Below are 21812 nucleotides of genomic sequence, written 5' to 3'. Positions count from 1 at the left end.
GCACATACGGTTCACGTCCACGCTGTTGCGGCATGCTACCAGTGTTAAAGACTGCGATGGAGCTCCGTATGCCACGGGAAACTGGCTGACACTGACGGTGGCGGTGCACAAATGCTGCGCAGCTAGCGCCATTCGACGGCCAATACCGCGGTTCCTGGTGTGTCCGCTGTGCCGTGCGTGTGATCATTGCTTGTACAGCCCTGTCGCAGTGTCCGGAGCAAGTATGGTGGGTCTGACACACCGGTGTCAATGTGTTCTTTTTTCCATTTCCAGGAGTGTATTTCAGTAATATATTGATGTTAAAAACCCATATTTAATACGCAGACAAAATTAGAAGTATTTGAACTTCTGTAACAACTGTGGCTATAAATCATTTCTGAAATATAATGCTATCAAAGCTAAAATTGTTTTAAATCCTTTTAGCTTTTAACAATACTCAGTTGTTAGTTTAATGGCAATTCTTGATTTATATTCACAGATACTTTAATTTGCTGCTGCTCTTGCCTCACAAAGAAAGCAAATGTAGAATAGATGAGCTTAAAGGGCTCCCTTGGACTGAAACATTTTCAAGATTTCTATCAGCAACACCAGCATCACCTGAAGATGAACATTTACTTGCTACGATTTTGCGGTTGTTCAATCTACATGCAAAGCTGCTTCTGTACTCGGGTAGGTCTGTATGTGTGTGTGTGTGTGTGTGTGTGTGTGTGTGTGTGTGTGTGTGTGACAGTTTTATGTTATCTATAATTACAGTAATTGTTATCTTGAAAATTACAAATTACTGAAAATAGTAATGAATGTTTCACGTGATAATATATTTTACATTTAGTTTCTGCTCCACTCTTCTGTGCTTTCTCTTTTGGAACTTTGTTCTAAACTTGTCCCTCCATCTATCCTAAAAAGGACCTCATGCCTTCCATTTCCTTTTTCCCTCTTCACCGTAGAGGTGGAAATTGGTTCTGTGAATGCTTGGGATATAACATATTATTTGTGTTTCTAGAATTAAAGTCATCTGGTACAGGTGTCAGACAAAATAATGTGAGAAACCTGATACGTGCATCTCATACATGTGACAGGTTTTCTAATTTTTTGTACTGAATTTCTTCTTTTATTTGTATTATAACATCTCCGTAAGTGATCAGAGTTCCAGTATATCTATGACTGTTTTATGAGTTTGTAGGATTTTGTCGCCCTGTGCAGACCTTAGACACTCAACATCCTTGTTAGTAGAGATGTGAAATTTTGTTTCTTGCACAGAAACCGTTGTAATAAAAACAGTTTGCAAAGCTGACACTAGGCAAAAAGTCAAGTGTACAAGTGGTCTGGATATCAGATAAATCACTCTGTTTCTGCACTATGACAATGACTGCACTGCTTTCCATGTCACCCTGACATGACTTCTCTACTCTCCACTGCTAGTGCTGCCACCTGCCATCTGTGAATGGTTTCTGCATATTGACATCAAACATAGGTGGTGGTCACATTAATGTAAATATATGTAATTGGGTGTTAGTGCTATCTTTCAACCAAATATTGTTGTTGGTGTTGTTGTGGTGGTGCAAGCTTCCCCAAGTACCTACTGCAACCTACATCCTTTTGAATCTGCGTAGTGTTTTAGTCTCTTGGTCTCCCTTTACGATTTTTACCCTCCACGCTTCCCTCCAATACTAAATTGACGATCCCTTGATGCCTCAGAAAATGTCCTACCAACCGATACCTTCTTCTAGTCAAGTTATGCCACAAATTTCTCTTCTCACCAATTCTATTCAGTACCTCCTCATTATTTACATAACCTACCCATCTAATCTTCAGCATTCTTGTGTAACACCACATTTCGAAAGCTTCTTTTCCCTTCTTGTCTAAACTATTTACTGTCCATGCTTCAGAAACGCTTGCAATGCCATTGCCAGTCTACATTTTATATCCTCTCTACTTTGATCATCGTCAGTTATTTTGCTCCCCAAATAGCAAAACTCCTTTACTATTTTCAGTGTCTCATTTCCTAATCTAATTCCCTCAGCATCATCTGATTTAATTTGACTACATTCCATTATCCTCATTTTGCTTTTGTTGATGTTCATCTTATATCCTCCTTTCAAGACACTGCCCATTCCGTTCAACTGCTCTTCCAGGTCCTTTGCTGTCTCTGACAGAATTACAATATCATCGGCAAACCTCAAACTTTTTATTTCTTCTCCATCGATTTTAATTCCTGCTCTGAATTTTTCTATTTTTTCCTTCACTGCTTGCTCAATACACAGATTGTATAATATCGGGGATAGGCTACATCCCTGTCTCACTCCCTTGCCAACCACTGCTTCCCTTTCATGCTCCTCAACTCTTGTAACTGCCATCCAGTTTCTGTACAAATTATAAATAGCCTTTTGCTCCCTGTATTTTACCCCTGCCACCTTCAGAATTTGAAAGAGAGTATTCCAGTCAACATTGTCAAAAGCTTTCTCTAAGTCTACAAAGGCTAGAAACATAGGTTTACCTTTTCTTAATCTATCTTCTAAGGTAAGTCGTAGGGTCAGTATTGCCTCGTGTTCCAATATTTCTACAGAATCCAAACTGATCTTCACCAAGGTCAGCCTTTACCAGTTCTTCCATTTGTCTGTAAAGAATTTGTGTTAATATTTTGCAGTCGTGATTTATTTAACTGATAGTTCGGTAATTTTCACACCTGTCAACACCTGCTTTCTTTGGGATTGGAATTATTATATTCTTTTTGAAGCCTGAGGGTATTTCGCCTGTCTCGTACATCTTGCTCACCAGATGGCAGAGTTTTGTCAGGGCTGGCTCTGCCAAGGCTATCAGTAGTTCTAATGGAATGTTGTCTACTGCTGGGGCCTTGTTTCGACTTACGTCTTTCAGTGCTCTGTCAAACTCTTCACGCAGTATCATATCTCCCATTTTACCTTCATCTATGTCCTCTTCCATTTCCATAATATTGTCCTCAAGTACGAGGGCTATCCACAAAGTACATTACGTTTTGGAATTAAAAATAAATAAAGTATTGGAATTTTTTTTTATTATATACAGATGAAAGCCACACTTAAATACTACTTTTCTACATAGTTGCCATTTAAATTAAGGCACTTATCGTAGCGATGGACGAGCTTGGAAATTCCTTCGTCGTAAAATTCAGCCGCCTGCGCCTTCAACCACGTGGTTACCTCTTCTTGAAGCTGTGCGTCGTCATCAAAACATTGCATAGCCAACCACTTCTTCATTGCTGGGAATAAGTGGAAGTCGCTCGGTGCCAGGTCGGGACTGTACGGCAGATGAGGAAACAACTCCCACTTTAAAAAATTTGAGAACTTCACGAGTGGCATTTGCCGTTTCGGGCCCGGGCGTTGTCGTGAATCAGCAAGATCTTTGAGCCTAAATTTCCCCTGCGCTTGTTTTGTATTACTCTTCTGAGGTTGTGCTGAGTTTGGCAATACCTTTGAGAGTTTATTGTAGTTCCTCTTTCCAGGAAATCCACAAAAATCACACCTTTTCTGTCCCAAAAGAGGTAACCACGTGGTTGATGGCGCAGGCGGCCGAATTTTACGACGAAGGAATTTCCAAGCTCGTCCATCGCTACAATAAATGCCTTAATTTAAATAGCAACTATGTAGAAAAGTAGTGTTTAAGTGTGGCTTTCATCCGTATATAATTATTTTTAATTCCAAAACGTAATGTACTTTGTGGATAGCCCTCGTACATTGCCCTTGTATAGACCCTCTATATACTGCTTCAATCTTTCTACTTTCCCATCTTTGCTTAGAAATGGTTTTCCATCTGAGCTCTTGATATTCATAGAAGAGGTTCTCTTTTTGCCAAAGGTCTCTTTACTTTTCCTGTTGGCAGTATCTCTATTACTCCTAATGATATATGCCTCTACACCATTACATTTCCTCTAGCCTTCCCCGCTTAAACATTCTGCACTTCCTGTCGATCTCATTTTTGAGACCTATGTATTCGTTTTTGCCTGCTTCATTTACTGCATTTTTATATTTTCTCCTTTCATCAATTAAATTCAATATATCTTCTGTTACCCAAGGATTTCTACTAACCCTCATCTTTTTACATATTTGATCCTCTGCTGTCTTCACTATTTCCTCTCTAAAACTACCCATTCTTCTTCTACTGTATTTCTTTCCCCCGTTCTTGTAGATTGTTTCCTAATGCTCTCTCTGAAACACTAAGCAACCTCTGGTTCTTTCAGTTTATCCAGATCCCATCTCCTTAAATTTCCACCTTTTTGCAGTTTCTTCAGTTTTAATCTACAGTTCATAATCAATAGACTGTGGTCAGACTCCACATCTGTCCCCAGAAATGTCTTACAATATAAAACCTGGTTCCTAAATCTCTGTCGTACCATTATATAATCTATCTGAAGCCATCCAGTGTCTCCAGGCCTCTTCCACCTATACTATGTTCTTTCATGATTCTTGAACCAAGTGTTAGCTATGATTATGTTATGTTCTGTGCAAAATTCTACCAGGCGGCTTCCTCTTTCATTCCCTGCTCCCATTGTACCTCTGGAATATTTTACCCAAGAGGACGCCATCATCATTTAACCATACATTAAAGCTGCATACCCTCAGGAAAAATTACGGCTGTATTTTCCCCTTGCTTTCAGCCACTCGCAGTACCAGCACAGCAAGGCCGTTTTGGTTAATGTTACAAGGCCAGATCAGTCAATCATCCAGACTGTTGCCCTTACAACTACTGAAAAGGCTGCTGCCTCTCTTCAGGGACCACATGTTTGTCTGGCCTCTCAACAGATACCCCTCTGTTGTGGTTGCACCTACAGTATGTCTATCTGTATCGCTGAGGCACACAAGCCTCCCCACCAATGCCAAAGTCCATGGTTCATGGTGGCAGGGGGATGCAAACATTATTATATTCAATTAAAATCCACAAATTAACTGTACATCAAAGTGCTACAAAGGCAGTGTGGGAATGTGATGATTTATTGGGAAAAGCATGAGTTCTGACACAGCCTCTTAGAAACTGGGTAAAAATAATATGCTTTGTGTCAATGAAGGAAACTATGGAAATATGTTGGAATATTGTTGTAGGAAAGAAACAGAAAGAAAAATTAAAAATAACCATGAGGATGTAGACATACTATTCCTTTGAAGATCATTATCATATAGGTGGAACACGAGCAGCTCATGAGTGTGCATCCGGATTCAGGTGGTGCATATCATGAATGACATTGCAACTTCTAAACAATGATCCCAATAAAAGTTTATTTCCAAAGGTGGGAAAACAATCAGTGCAAGAGAAGGGTTGATGTGGGGAGGGGAATATACATATATATATATTCTCTAAGTTCCTCCCATGGAAGGTGACAGCATTCAATAGGAGAATTGGAAATGTGGGTATTAACAGGACGAGCATTGGATGGCAAGAAAGTGATGTGCTCCCACATAGTCCCTTGAAAGAGGAGGTTGAACAAAGTCCACTGAAAGCACACCCTGTTAGCACTCCTCACTGTTGGAAATTTCATTCCACGGCATTCCACACTGAAAGCATGCAGCTGGGGCGGCTGTCCAGTGTCCAAGCTGGCTACCTCATCTCAGTAAGGAGCAATGGGAAAAATAAATAAAAATAATTTTTGTACTATTAAATGGGGTCAGTCTTCTCTCACACAGGGGGCAACTGTACATTATGTTGTAGAAGATAGCCAGTTTTTGATTAGAATTGATCCACATATCTGAGAAAAACATTTGAGAGGTGAGAGTTATGTGAAATTAAATACAGTAAGCTACATATTTATTTTGCCATATTTATAATGTAACAATATTATGTTAAGAATAGTTGCTACTCACTATACAGCGGGGATGCTGAGTCGCAGATAAGCACAACAAAAAGACTGTCTGAAAATAAGCCTTGGATCAACAAGGTCTTCATCGGAAATAGCCAACGCACACAGGTTCGCGCCCCCACCCACAAAAACACACACACACACACACACACGATCTCACTGTCTCTGGCTGCCGTGTGTGTTGTCTACTTCTGATGAAGGCCTTGTTGGCCGAAAGCTTACCTTTTGACAGTCTTTTTTGTTGTACCTATCTGCAACTCAACATCTCCATTATATGGTGAGTAGCAACTATCCTTTTCACAATATTATCATATTCCATCCTGGATTTTCCATTGTTTTACTTATAACATAAATTTTGCACATAAATGTATTTAAAAAGAATATAAGAAAGAATTTACTTCTCATTCAGAACTAGTCATTTTACACTTATTTTGGTAGTACTATGGAAAAGAAGAGACCAAAGCTGTTGAAACATTCACTGAAAGATTAAGTTTTAGAACTGACTGTGATCTCTCTTTCATAGATCTATCACATGGAGTATCTTTCCACACTCTTGCAGCTATCAGTTATGCAAGGTGTATTGGGAAAGCCTTTATTGCTTAAAAAAGTTTACATTTGTGATAAATTAAAATTATAACCACACTTAGAGAATGATGTGTATTTTTCTAATCACTGTCTATGTCAGAGGCCCTTCTGAAGCCAAAGTGCTGTATCTTGATTTTAACGAGAACAATCAATGTTTGAAACTATAGTATAGACGATAAGACATATACTCCCCATGTGGAGGCAGAAGAAAACATGTGGAAATGCACAAGTTTTCAGACCCAATGGCTTCTCCTCCTCCTGTTTGTAGGGAAAGGAAGAAGGCTGAATGGAAAGGACTGATAAGATTTAGGAAACGGGGAGACTTGGGAAAATTTGCCCAGAACCTGGTCAGGGGAGACTTACTGGAGGGGATGATAAGGAAAGACGTGATTGATGATGCCTGCAGTGCGCGAGGTAAAGAAACCTGAGAAAATAAAGGTGGAAAGGTTAATATTTTATATGTATTTTTATTATATGTACTGTTGTATTATATTATGAGTAATTGTATTATGTTATATTTAATTGTATTTTATGTATTTGGATTTCGGTATTCTTTCAATAGTTTTATAAATATCAAACAGTGGGGAATCCTGGGTGGAATAACGACAATATGTGAAGGATAGATTGCTACTCATCACATACAGGAGGCGCTGAGTCATGGACAGGCACATTGAAAAAGACTGCTAAAATATTAAGATTTTGAGCAAAGTCCTTCCTCTGAAACTGAAGACACATGCATGCAATTGCTTGCACACACATGCACGGAGCCACTGTCTCTGGGCACTGGAGCCAGTCTGCAACCACACTTGCACCCAACGTGAACAGCAATCTGCTGGGGTGATTGATGGGGTAAGGAGGATGCATGGATTTGGAAGGGGATGGATAGCAGGGGAGAAGCATGTAGGGTGCAGAGACTAAATAAGGACAAGATAGGGCTGCAGTGTTGCCCCACACCCCTCAGCACAGCCTCTTGATAATGCACTTATCAGCCCTATCCCCACCACATTCCTGCACATCTCCACGGGCAACATAGCATCTCCCCCCACCCCTATTGTGCTATCCCTCTTCTTCTTCGTCCCATGCCTCCTCCTTTCCTGCACCAACCATCCATATGGATTGCTATTCACATCAGAAGCAGATACTGTAGTTGTCAGGCTCCAGTGCCTGGAGACAATGGCCATGAATGTTTGACTTGTGCTTGTGTGAATGAGTGTTTGTTTTATGTTTTAAGAGGAGCACATTGTCTGAAAACTTAATATTTTAACAGTTTTTTTTCATTGTTGTACCTGTCTATGACTCAGAGCCGCCTCTGTGTGATGAATAGCAGTCTATTCTTTCCATATAGTTTTGTAAATATCAGACTGTCAGTTGTGATATATCTAACGTTGCTTTACAAAAACTGAAAATTCATTTATGGTACCTGTCTCCTGTTCTGTCAACTTCACCACCCTTGATCCTGATTAGTCTCCAGAGTAAACAGTGGAAATGGTCAATGCATTCAACCATGAGGCAAACCCATCAGATGAAAATGTTAGAAGTATTGAAGTAGAATCAATCAAATCCCACAAATTATCAATGAAGGGATTGAACATTTTGTTTACAATAAAGTATTTTATCAGATTTAGTTAATTTCTTAAGAAAGTTGTCCACATTTGAATGAAAATGAAGATTTTATCACTACTCTACCCTAGTCATTAAGGTGAAGTTGTAAATGATCTGACTGATAGATGACATTATTAAAATTAATATCACAGTATTATTAATTAGACTTTACACATTAGATATGACCGGTAAACCCTCACCACTGATTCAAACACCCATGAATAAAACATCATATCTCCTGAACTATATGCTGTACGGTGATATAATTTGGCATGTAAATTCAGTTGTACATGTGAATAGTGTTGCGAAATGTGTATCAAATAGAGCTAGCAGTAAAGGAGTAATAAATTAAAACATCATGCCTGATGCTGCTGTTTTACTCCATGAACATAGAAAATGTAGTAAGTCATAAACTTTTTTCCTCATCATTTTGTGGGAGAAAAAGTAAAGATTTGAAGTTATGTGTAATGGTTGTTGGAAGTCACTGAGTAGTCTGTCTCAAATTCTGAATGAATATAGTCTAGTTAATTTCTGCACCATGAGTTCTGCAGCCTCAAGATGGTATACACAGTTTCTAACTGTAATATTTGTCTTATTTTGTCAAACCTTTAACACAAGATTATACCTCCTAATGAATATATTATGACAACATTTTACATTTTAGATGGAGTCAATAATTATATGAAATATTGAAAATCAGTTGTTTTCCTCTCCCTGGAAGCCATTAGATAGGCAACTTTCAACTGAGACTGTGCACCATGGATGCAGTAGCCACCAAACAGATTGCGGGATGCGCAAAATGGCACGGCGCGTCACGGACGGTTGTGGCTGCAAGTAGAGTCCCGTCCACCAGAGGGCACGCGAGAATTCGGACGCGACCTCTGCCGGCTGAACAACAACAACAACAACTCGAGCAGCACGGGCCGGCCCAGTCAGTGATCATCGCGCCTGCCCAGGATACAGTCCCGATCCACAGAAAGTGCAGTGTGTGAACAGTGTTATTACACAATTGGCGACGAGTAAGGTCGTCCTTTCGCGTGTTGCGTCGTTGTTCCGGTTTCGCATCTTCTCCACGGCATTGAGGATTTGGTGCGAGTTTTGGTTGCGCAGCAGACGGAGCTCTTGGCCACCATGAAACAAGTGCTTCCGGCATTGCTCTCCACGCCGTCTGCTCCGGCACAGTTCCCTCCTCCCTTTCCCCCGTATGACGAGACGGCGGAGGATTGGGAAGCGTATGAGCATCGCCTTCGGCAGCATTTCCAGGCGTTTCATGTTGCCGATGCCGAGGTATGTCGTGCTCTCTTCTTGTCTTGGATATCTCCCTCGCTGTATCACATTTTGCGCCAGCTCACGCCGTTGCAGGAACCCTCGTCCTTGTCTTTTGACGCGTTGTGTTCATTGCTGTCTTCCTATTATTGCCGCTGCACGCATGTTGTGGCGGCTAGGGTCGAGTTCTATCAATGCAAGAAACAGCCCCATCAGTCTTACCGGGCGTGGGCCGCTACCCTGCACGGTCTTAGTCGCAAGTGTCACTTTGTCACAGAGCAGTCGCGAGAGTCGTATGCCCACGTTATGGTCCGCGACGCCATTGTTCGTTCGGCCCCTGATAGGGAGGTCTGGCAACGGGCCCTACAGTTAGAAGACCCTTCCCTCGAGGAAGTCCTGTCCATTGCTCAATCGTATGAAGTCTCTCACGCAGCAGGTCAACAGCTGGAAGCGTGGTGCGACGTCGCGGAGGTTCAGGGCGGCACGGCCGCGTCCGGGGTGGACGACGTGCGAGCGGTACAATCCGGCCGTTACGGCCGGAAGTTTGGTCCAAGGTATCGTCAACCTTCCTCGGCCCTCTTCGCTGAAAGAGTTACAAGCTTTTTTAGGCAAGATCGCCTATTACCACCGGTTCATTCCCAGGGCTTCCACTATCGCCCACCCCCTGCACTGCCTTCTGCACAAGGGTGTTCCTTTTGATTGGTCGCCTGCATGCGAGCGAGCGTTCACCTCGTTGAAGGGCCTCCTCACATCAGCCCCTTGTTTGGCTACTTTTGATCCCCATAAGCCGTTGGTCCTGGCTACCGATGCTTCGCAGTATGGGGTGGGGGCGGTCCTGGCCCATCGCAACGCAGATGGTTCCAAGCAACCACTGGCGTTTGCGTCTAAAACGCTCAGTCCCGCGCAGGCCCATTACTCCCAAGTGGAAAAAGAAGCTTTGGCCATTGTCTACGCTGTTACCAAGTTTCACCCTTTCTTGTATGGCACGAAGTTTCAGTTAATCACTGACCATAAGCCGTTAATATCGTTATTTGGCCCCGCCTCTCAGATTCCGGATAGGGCGGCCCACAGACTACAGCGCTGGGCCTTGTTCCTCTCTAAGTACCATTATGACATTCATTTTCGCCCTACGGGACAGCATGCCAACGCCGACGCTCTTTCCCGTCTTCCGGTGGGCCCGGATCCTACGTTCGATCGGGAGGATGTTATGTGTTTTCAATTGGATGTGGCGTCCCGCCAAGCGGTTGATGACTTTCCGATCACTGGTTCTCGAGTCGCCAAGGAAACGGCGGCGGACCCGGTTCTATGGCAAATAGTGCGCCTCATTCAGCAGGGGTGGTCGTCCCGCCCTCCGGGCCAGGCCTCTGACCCTCTTCGTAATTATTTTCTTCTACGAGACCGCCTCTCCATCTTGGAAGGAGTTCTCCTTCTGGCTACCGATGATGCTGCACCTCTCGTGGTTGTTCCTGCCAGTTTACGGAAGGAGGTCCTCACGTTATTACATGCGGGACACTGGGGTGTTTCCCGTACTAAAACCTTGGATCGCAGACATGTGTACTGTCCCGGTATTGACAGAGAAATTGAGCACTTCGTGGCAGCCTATTCCCAGTGTGCGAGCCAACAAGCCTCTCCCTGGGCAGCGTTCTTTTCATGGCGCCGGCAACCCAGGCATGGGAACGTGTTCACATCGATTTTGCGGGCCCGTTTCTCAATGGCTTTTGGCTCATTGTCATTGATGCTTATTCCCGATTCCCATATGTGGTTCGCTGCTCCTCAACCACTTCCGAAGTTGCAATCCAGGCACTCGCCAAAATCTTTTCTGTGGAGGGCCTGCCAATTACCCTGGTCTCGGACAATGGACCGCAGTTTATTTCGCAGACCTTCCAGGATTTTTGTAGGCGCTTCGGTATTCGGCACATTTGCTCTCCCCCTTCCATCCACAATCGAATGGGGAAGCCGAGCGCATGGTGCGCACATTTAAGACGCAGATGAAAAAGTATGTGCACGAATTTCCTGCGGAGGAAGCATTGACGTTTTTCTTGACGGCGTACCGGACCACACCAATGGGAGAACGTAGCCCAGCGGAGCTCCTCCATGGGCGTCGACCTAGGACTCTGCTGCACCTCCTCCGGCCTGGTCCTCGCCAGTCTTCACAAAACGGCGTCCCTGGTTTTCCGCTGGGTATGTCAGTCTGGGCCCGTGGTTTTGGTCGCAATCCACGTTGGATACCGGCGGTGGTCCTGCGCCGAAATGGCCGCTGGCTCTATACCTTGCAGGCGGGGGACCGGGTGATACGTCGTCACCAAAATCAGCTCCGTCCACGTTCAGGCCCCCACCCTCCGACCTCTCGGACGCCGACTTCCCCATTGCCGGCACCTGTGTTGGATTCATGGGGGACGTTACCTCCTTCCCTCGCTGTGACTCTGTCGCACTGCATTGGTTCTCCGCCTTGGCGGCCTCCAGTGGCTCCAGTACCGGCATCGCCATCATTCGAGATGCCCCAGCGAGAGCCGGCCACCCTAGCAGGCCCGGTTTCTCAGGAGGCTGGTTCCCCTGTGGTCGTCCCTTCCCCTTCGTCCTCGCCACGGGGTCTTGCCCCTTCCGAGGTGGAACAGGATCAGGAGTTCGACGACCTGTCGCCTGTTCTGTCCTGGGCCCCGGTTGTGGGACGACGGGGGCCTCTTCGTGTGGGTCACTTCCAGCCGTATTCGAAAGTTCCATCTCAAGGGTTGGCAGATCCCCTCGACTCCGGCCATCCAATGGATGTGGAGGTCATCGCTCCTGCCCACCGCTCCGCCTTCCGCCGCAGTGGCTCACAGTGGCGTCACCCCCCGAAGGAGGAGGAGTGCAGTAGCCACCAAACAGATTGCGGGAGGCGCACAATGGCACGGCGCGTCACAGACGGTTGTGGCCGCAAGTAGAGTCCCGTCCACTAGAGGGCACGCGAGAATTCGGACGTGACCTCTGCCGGCTGAACAACAACAACAACAACTCAAGCAGCACGGGCCGGCCCAGTCAGTGATCATCGGGCCTGCCCAGGATACAGTCCCAATCCACAGAAAGTGCAGTGCGTGAACAGTGTTATTACAATGGACATGTTCAGTAATATAGATTATATTGAAAGTAATAATTAATGGTATCAGCCTTTTCTGAATGATTTTTTAAGGTAAATGAGTAAATAAGATTTTTATTCATTTATCATTTTTATTTATTTACCTGTAAGTGCCAAGGGGTTAGCTTTTCCATTTTCCTATATAACCAGAATGACACACAACTCACGTTTTGTACAATGGAATCAAAAAAGGTTGGGGGTAATACAAAGAAAAAAATCAAACTTGTAAAATAAGAGCCACCTTAGTGACCTTGTTCATTCAGTGGTGTTGGGATTGTTTCCAGCAGAAGTTATATTTTCCAAGGTGATGGTCTCCTGCTCACAAAACTGGAAATGATTGGTTTGACGAGCATGAAGGGAACAGCTAACTAAGCTATATTTGTTTCATTTTATTAAAAAAATCAGGTACTCACACTTTAAGAGAGCTTATTTATTTATTTTCTGCAGACAAATACAAGATTTATTGTGGGCACAATTCAGGTCATATGATCAATTGCAAAAACACAATATAACTCAGTTTCTTATAAATAATATACTAGAAAAGAACATAGTATATTCTCCTGAGAGGAATTCATTAATGCTATTAAAACACTTGTTAATACAATACTACTAAAAAGCAGCTTCCCTTTAAATTTTAATGTACTGCACAAGTTTGTTAAACAATATTGTTTGCAGTTTTCATATTACACCTTGCCAGATGATAATCACAATTGCTCTTAGTGTTATAAATATGTACATATTAGTTTAAAATACTACATATATGTCTTAACATTAGTTTACAGTTTTAGAAATACAAGCACACTGGACACAAAAAAAGAAAAAAGTCACACCCAGGAAAAATCCCACTGGTACCGAGTAACACCACCCTTAAGCCTTGATAATGACCTCTATTCAGTAAGAAAGAGAGTTGTGAAGTTTCTTCATTTATGTCATATCCATCTGAAGCTACACATGATTAGATCCTGTAGAGGTACAAAACTGTAGGTATGTTGATTGTTATGTTTCAATCACTATTCCAAATAGTCTCAGACACATTGTGTGGGATTAAGATCAGGTAATTTAGCAGGCCAGTTGAGGAGTGCTATAGTTAATGAGTGTTTGTCAAACCACGACTATACCCCTGTAAACACAATTGCCCCCATCTTGGAAGTTGGGAGAGAAGTGTCCACAGCATTCTTATCATGAGAACATGGAAGAAAGGGCAACACTTGGACACCAACAATACCGAAATAAACAGCCTGCCTGGTTCATGTTCATGGTAACCTGAATGAACAGGTCTTTATCGTGGTATATGAAATAGCCCCGAAACCACATTGGTCTGAGCTGCCCCCTCCTCATACTACAAGTTAAATGCCTCATAGGACCATTGGTCCACTTGATGCCTTGCATCTTTTGAAATAAGGCAAAATTGTCTCTCATTGGACCACACTGCACACCTCCAGTCACCTGTTGTCTAGTTTCTCTGTTATTTGGCTCATTGAAGACATGCTGCTTTATGTACCAGTGTGAGCAGTGGCCAGTGGCTATTAAGGGATATTGTTTGTGTTACTGACATATCTAAATGAATGACAAGCACATTAATTATAAATATAACATACATGGTCTGACCAGTGCCTATATTAGATGTCAGTGTTCAGTAACTACTCATGGATGCAGCACTATCAGTGGATAGTATATAAAATGTTTCTTGGGGGGGGGGGGGGGGGGGACACGGAAAACAGTGCAGTTGTTGTCATAATTCGGAAATGGACTGATATATCTGATGTCCAAAACGGCATGATCATTGGGTTCATGGTCAAGGGTGGAAGCATTTCCGAAATGGCTACATTTGTAAATTGTCCGTGTGCTCCTGTGGTTAAAGTATACTGTGCAAGGCAACATAGCACTATACAAAACCGGCACTGAGGCGACAGATGACTGGAGTAGATGATGGCTGCAGAGATGCAGATGGTGAATAGAGTGAACAGACATGCTTCTGTTGAGCAACCCAGATGAACTAAGGGGCTACCAACAGTATCTCCTCCATATTGCTCAGAGAACATTGCTGCATATGGGATTCCACAGCAGATGCCTGGTTCATGTAGCTATGCTGACTGCTGCTCATCAGTGCCGAAGGCTGCAATTTGCATACCAGTACCTCAGCTGGACTTCCACTGAGTGGCAACGGGGGCCTTTCCAGATGAATCATGTTTCATGCTCCATTGGACAGATGGTTGTTGGCACATATGACCCTGCAACAATTGTTGTGAGGGTTCAGATTGGAGGAGGGAGGGTTATGGTCTGGGAAATGTTTTTGTGGCATTCCTTGGATGTTGTCATCATTCCAGAAGGTGCAATGGATCTGGACAAGTATGTATCTATCCTTGGGGACCATGTCCAACCCTACATGCAGTTTGTTTCTTCTTCGGCAGAGTGGAATCACCAGGAGGACAATGTAATGCGTCACACAGCTTGCAGTATATATGCATGGTTCAAAGAACACCAGGATGAGTTTATTGTACTCCTCTGATCACCAAACTCCCAGGATTTATAAACCGAACTGAGAATCTGTGGGACCACCTTGATAGGGCTGTTCATGCCATGGATCCTTAACCAAGAAACCTACACAGATGACCATGGCACTGGAGTCAGCTTGGCTGCAAATCCCTGTTCATATCTTCCAGAACTTCACTGGCACTCTTCCTGCAAGCCTAAACTCCAAAGGTGACAGGTGGTCACATAAATGTGACTGGACCCTGTATAAATTCTTACTTTCAGGCTTTTTTGCCCTACAGCTCATTCACATCTGCTACAAATTTCTTATTAAGTAGCTGTGCCTGATAGATTCCCTGCATAAAAATCTGCAGACTTTAATATATACTATTTTCTCTATGTAAAGTAACTTTAGAACACCTGCTAATATAGTATTCTGCACAGCATGCTAACTTGTGAGACAGTACGGTGAGCCTCAACCGGATCAGATCCGCAAGGCTGGTTAATGACTGTGGTTGGTGCATTGGACAGCCTAGGTGTGGTTTTAAGGCAGTTTCTCACACTGGTTTAGGCAAATCCTGAGCTGGTCTCCACCGTCGGGCTCAAAGAATACAATACACAGGCAGTTAAAATGTGATCACCCACACACAAGTTTCTAGCAACAAAATTAAATAAAATTTTAAAAAATGCCAGAACTTTAATTCAGTGGAGCAAGTACTAGATGGGGATAAACACTAACAAAAAAAGAAACAATGTAACTTTAAAGCCTCATTATATCACAATAAATAGCACAAATATTGATTAAATTTCGTTTGAACTAACAGAAAGCTCCATGGCTTATGTCAGATGAGAGCTCTATGTTCCTCATGTCTTTTGTTTGAACCAGTTTAGTGTGTAGTTCTGTTGAATACTGTTTAAACTTAAAAGACGATTTTTTCAATATTTTCTTGTGTTTTATGTTTAGTAGACAATTCAACAATGTTTTTTCTTTACAATGTTCTTCATAAATAACTGTGGTTGTTACATCGTCTGTGATATTTTCTGTCCAGGCACAGATGGCTCTGCATGGTGCATTTGGCTGTCAGATTTCTTTCAGGAGGAACGTCAGCCTCTTATTGGACTTCTGTTGTTGGATATGAGTAGTGACCATGACAGTAGAGGAGTCCAGGTGGAGCTTTGTAACTTACTGTTGTTGCTGTACAGACAGTGCAGTCTGCTTGCAAAACATTTGGAGCCAAGAAAGTGGGCAGCAGTTATTCGTACAATCATACGCAGCCTCCACTGCAGTGACACGCAACATTTCTACAATCTAGGTAAATTCCATTATTTCAGAAGTTAAATTATCTAAGTAGTGCCAATGTACACACATACTAAGAATTTCAAGATAATTCTGAATATTTGATCAAATATCTTACTGTCACAAAATTAGCCACTATCCTACTTACAGCATCTAACACTTCAGAAGCCTTTGTAACAGCTGAAGCTTTTGTAACAGCTACAGATTCCTATAACATGAACCGCACAAGATTCTGGGTGTAAGAAACAGCAGTGTCGAACTGTTTGTACAACACCCACTCTAGGGGATTTACCCGATAGAGTTAATATTGTCCCTGATGGCAGGTGCATTACTCCAGAAAATCCCAAAGATTTTCAGTGAAATTGAAATATGAGTACTTTGTGAGGCACTCAAGATGTGTTATAGCTCCTGAGCATTCCCTACATCAGGTGATCTCAATTTCAGCCTGGTGACCACAAAAATTGCCTTGCACTTCATTAAGGGGAAAAGCTAACTGCAAAAAATTATTTCAGCACTTTGATGTAGCCGTTCACATTAACTGTACTTGTTACCTGAACCCATCTGTGTCATTACAATCATGAACATATTATGGTCTCTTCCAGCTTGCTCTACCATTTTCATACCATCTTACCTTGAAGTTTCCTATCACAGTATCAGTCCTCTGTAACCTGCACAACAGTCACTACATCTACCATAAACACTGATGTCTTCTGAGAGAATTAATTTGGCCATTCTGCTTGTTCCATGACGGGAATATCGAGGGTGAGGGGGAGGGAGGTTGGAGTGTTTCTTCATCAAATAAACTACGTAAGGAAGCAGTCTTTTTAAGCGGTGACCACTACTCAGCAGTGTGCTTTTTAGACCAGTAAACAGATGATAACTAGTTCGAATAAGCTTTTATAATTCAGCTATTTTTTAACTATTTTCACCCCAGAGTATGGATTCTCTTCATTGTAAATCTATATGCCAGGAAAGGGCTGTGGATATGGAGAGTCATTTCTGCTGTTTCCAAGAGCGGAGTGTTAGTCATTGGGAACGTATAACTCTGATGCAAGTTTGAGTACCGAGGTACTGTATTTTATCTAATGTGGTGAGTGCTAACTTAATCCCACTTCGATGAAAGGTAACACTGTAATCTGATTGCGACCAGTGATCAGTGCAGGGTGAGCTTTGTGGCATGATGTGCACCCCACAAGGGATCAGCCAGTGCACAAAGATTACTTATTGCTTGTTCTAGCCTCAAAAGATGATGGCTGATGTGGTATACCATGTCTATAATTTGTGTGGCCCATGTCAGGAGAGATTATGTAGGCCACATTTCACTGTGGATGCTTAGCTGATGTAATGCTTCTTGTGGCCATTTTGTGATTTACCATGTAGCAAGTGTTGTAAATCCTATTGTGTTGTAAATCTTGCTGAGAGGCAAAGTTATGAAACTGTAACTGAACTACCTATTAATTTTATGCATACTGCACTAGTTCCAGTGGTATTTGTACTGTACACAGTAATGCAGTTACTGGTATTCTGTAGTTTTGTGGAGAAATGAAGTGGTGCCTTCATTCCCATCTATTATTTCTTCTTTAATTATTTTATATTTGGAGTGGCTAATATGGGAATTAGACTTGAATCTTGCCTCTGTAATCGCCACGGGCAATGGATAACATGTAAGCATCACATAGAACAACGTTGCTCTATTAGATCTCACTGATCATGTGTTCCATTGGAGGTTTCTAAATCTCATCGACTGTATGTATGTGTAGGAAAAATTGGATTGGGGTTCCTAGCTTTGTTGGATGTACACGTTGGAGTGAACTCTGGATTCTGCTAAGATTTTCTGACATTTTCAGGACTGGTTGAATAATTAAACATTTATTCATTTTGCGAATTAATTATTCATAATGCCTAAGTTACCGGAAAAGTGTAAAATGAGGTGTGTAACAAGATCAAGCACTGTACACAACCTTGTCTGTTTATGAAGACCATAATAATGCAGTGTTGCATATTTGCGATGAACATATAACTTCACTTATATATGGAAAATGATATGTCATGAATAAATCTTTCGCATTGTACAAAATGCTAGTATACCTGGTGAATGCAGTGGCAGTTCACATAGCACTCTGTGCCAGTTTTTCATGCTTGGAAGCTGAATTCATTTGTACATATCATTGGAAAACAGCTGACAGATACTTGCAACACGGCTGTCGTCCATAGTTTTTGAGAACTTGGAGAAAAGCAGCCTGGAATGTACCAGCTGTACAAAACTGTTAACTTTCAGAATTTGAGCATGAAAATGTATGGAGCTCAGTGAGGGTTTCGAAACCACAGTCTGTAACTACAGGATATATTGATTACTTTTTAGGTGTGTTGAGTCCTATATCCACTGCATGATTTCACAACTCATGTTTGTATTAACATTACTTTTCCCTTTCTTTCCATATGCAGTAAACTGCTATATCCTTTTGAAAAGCAAACTAGTTGGTTTACTATTATGTCTGAATATATATCAGTCCTTTCTCAGCATCCTGTTATGATGAATGAGGCAAAATGTGTACACATAACAGTCTCTCAAGAAAGAGATTTTGAAATTTGCGTCACAATAATGCCAGCATCTTGTCAAAGATCAAAGCAGGCTATGAAGTTGATCCATGTTGTCCTGCACTGTGATCTGTTACACATTAAACTATGCATTTTAGAAGTTGGATCTCCAAACTTGAACAACTATTTATAAAAAAAATTCACTGTAACAAACACTTCCATTATAGATGGCCCTTAATTCAGGGCACAGAATTTCAGGAGAAAACCTTGTATTGAATTCAGAGATAAGCAATACATACTTGCATACAGACTAATTTTTAGTTTTTATTGTTCTTCAGTCCATTCAAATCTCTGACACTTTTTGGATCTGTATACTTTTCTGTTTCTTTTACAGCATTCCTGAATTCAATGCTGAATTGTCTTACACAATTGACAAGTGTACGAGGCTGGTCTGATTCTGTGTCTGATCATCTGAACTCATTTGTGAGATGTCTTGTGGAACTTGTTAAGGCCTTTCATTGTGGCAAGGGTGGTGATGGGTCTGCTTCCTTCATGGGCTTAAGCATATCACAGAGAAGTATTGTGTGTCTCAATCACACAATTTCTGAACTGCATCACTTTCCACCAAAGAATGAAGTAAGTAATCGAAATTAAGTATTATGTGAATGTAAATGTTTCCTGTAACTGTGATACAAAGTTTATTTAAAGTTTTAATTGTAAATTACTATGCAAAGTTTTGATATCAGGAGCATCCAATACTTATTACCTCACAAATGCAAGCCTCAGAAATGAGCATGTGAACTCTGATCAATTTTTTTTACTTTTATGATACAAGGCAAGAAATCACTTTTAGTTTCATTACGTCAGAATAATGACCTCCTTCATAGATTACTTTCTCAGTTAAAAACTAGTTGGATACTTCTTATTTTGTTACAGGTTTAGTCATAATCAGCGATAGTGTCCGATATTGTATGTTACCACATGGCACTCTATGGTGTACTTATTTTAAAGTGATCAATAACCAAGATTTATTGTAATTAGGAAATCTGCAGTCACATGGAGGGACCTTTAACTTCCAATGAGAGAACTGGGTAGGCCAACCTGGAGGATGTAACATTGAACAATGTACCATTTGTTTTTCTCAAGTTAGAGGATCCTCTTAGTGTGTACTGCTGCCTTCAAGTTTAGCTAATGACTGCACATTATGATGTGAATTTATTTTATTTAATTTTAATTTTTTCCAACCCAAATGCCTTTCTAAACTTTCATGAGAGAAGTTGCAATGTGGTGCAGAAAGACTGGATCAGCCACATTTATTTTAGTTCTTTGTCAGCCCCTCATATTAAAAGCTTGTAAAATCTGCACACAAAGGTGAAAGGAGGTATCCTGTGTGTTGATTGAAATTGCTAGTACCATGACAGAAGTGTCAGAGTAAATCAGAAAATTATAAAAAGTGAACATAAATTGACATGCTGTCAGTGCATAGAAAGGCACCACAAAAAACAAAATAAGAAGATCCTTCCCCCATGAAAATGAAAAAATAATGTATGTGATAGTCAATTCAAAATATCCAGAACTTCTGATGGAGTGTCAAGAGCTTGAAAAGAAATATAAATCACTTGATTGTAAACATCAACTATCCCTAGCCAGTGTTGTCATTCCTCACAGAAAATGGGGTGTGGCACTAGGACGTGATTCTGATAATACTATCAGTTAGGCAAACCAAAAAACAGTAACAAAACTTCTAATACAGATTCAAAAAAGAACTTTACAGTGCAAAACAGCACTTCTACTTTGTGCTGAAAATCAATCAAGAGAAAGCATTTCCACACACATTCAGGTCAATATATGTACAAAACATTGCATCGTTGTGAAAGGTAAGCCTAGTGCCAGATTAAATGCAGTGATGTATAATTTTACAACAAAAACATTTCACCTGAAAGAAGCCAATTGTATTGTGATTATAGGTGGTGGCAGTTATGTACATAATAGTGATAGCAAGAGAGCTCTTCAGTGTTTTAGAAGTTTATTGCCAAAACTTGGTAATATGAATGTCATTATCACAAATGTGCTGGTGTGACATGTTTCGCCACAATGGCTGTTGTGATGTAATCAAGCCTAATGCACATTATAAACTCTCTGATACTGACGGGTAATGATATTTACATTTGTAAGGTAAAAAGCTCACACAAAACTATGTATACTAAAATTCCATATTTGTTGCAGGGCATTTCTGGTAGAATGTGCATATTTCATTCCTTGCTATTTCCATTTTATTTGATTAGGATAATTTACAAGTTTTAATGCAAAAATACATAAATCTATATTGTGCTAAGTTTTGTTGAATATTTATCAGTTAATCTAAATAATGTCTTTGGCTGCAATATAAGTAATTTAAATTCTTTGTCATACAAATGTAATTGTTTATCTTTCTCTCCTACAACAGGAAGAGTTGTAAGAAGAAATTATGTTTTAGATGCTTTAGGAAACGAATGGGTGTTTAGTTATTCTAGGGAGTAGACATGTTTTGTGTACAGTTTCAGTTTGTAACTAAAGGTAGCAAACAGATGATAGTTGTTGTCAACCAGTTGAATCAAAGATTTACAATCTTGGAAAAATACATAATTCTTGAAAGAGAAGAACTTGAGACCATAATACCCATGAGAAGAGACAATGAGACCAGTAAAAGAATCAACTAAGTAATAAAACTGTAATTTATCCAAGTGGATACATCTTTCAATTTGACCCAAAAATGACTTAACATCTGTGCAGTGAATATGTCATGAGTTAGATACTCATTAATGAAAGAGCATGTTACATTATATGTAAATAAAGAAATTCAGTACTAAAATTTAAGCTAAAAAGGCTGTGTGATAAGTTCAAATGTGCACATTTGCTAGACATAAGTAAAATGAACCCTGATGAACACACAAACCATGGACTGCATATACAGACGAAGGGAAAGATCAAGCTAGTTACCTGTATAAGTGAACTAAGTAACCCCCTGATTAGGAGGAGGGTCCAATTGCTCAAGGCTACAAACATGTTACTCTTTTAGGATAAAGGATCATTACACTAATGTTGAACATGTAGTTCAGATGCACCTTAATTCTGTT

General features: G+C 41.3%; 1 protein-coding gene across 1 annotated transcript in view; it reads left to right on the top strand.

Moving 5' to 3' along the window:
- The window catches only part of LOC126176097 (rotatin), a 443859-nt gene that overhangs the window by 224488 nt on the left and 197559 nt on the right, over positions 1-21812 (top strand). The window contains 3 exon segments of the mRNA XM_049923237.1: positions 479-669; positions 15911-16174; positions 19091-19332. Coding sequence (XP_049779194.1) covers positions 479-669; positions 15911-16174; positions 19091-19332 — 697 coding nt within the window.

This window comes from Schistocerca cancellata, chromosome 1 (assembly GCF_023864275.1).
Source record: "Schistocerca cancellata isolate TAMUIC-IGC-003103 chromosome 1, iqSchCanc2.1, whole genome shotgun sequence".
Lineage (NCBI taxonomy): Eukaryota > Metazoa > Arthropoda > Insecta > Orthoptera > Acrididae > Schistocerca > Schistocerca cancellata.
Note: the sequence above shows the minus strand (reverse complement) of the source record. Positions and strands in the feature narration are given on the sequence as shown.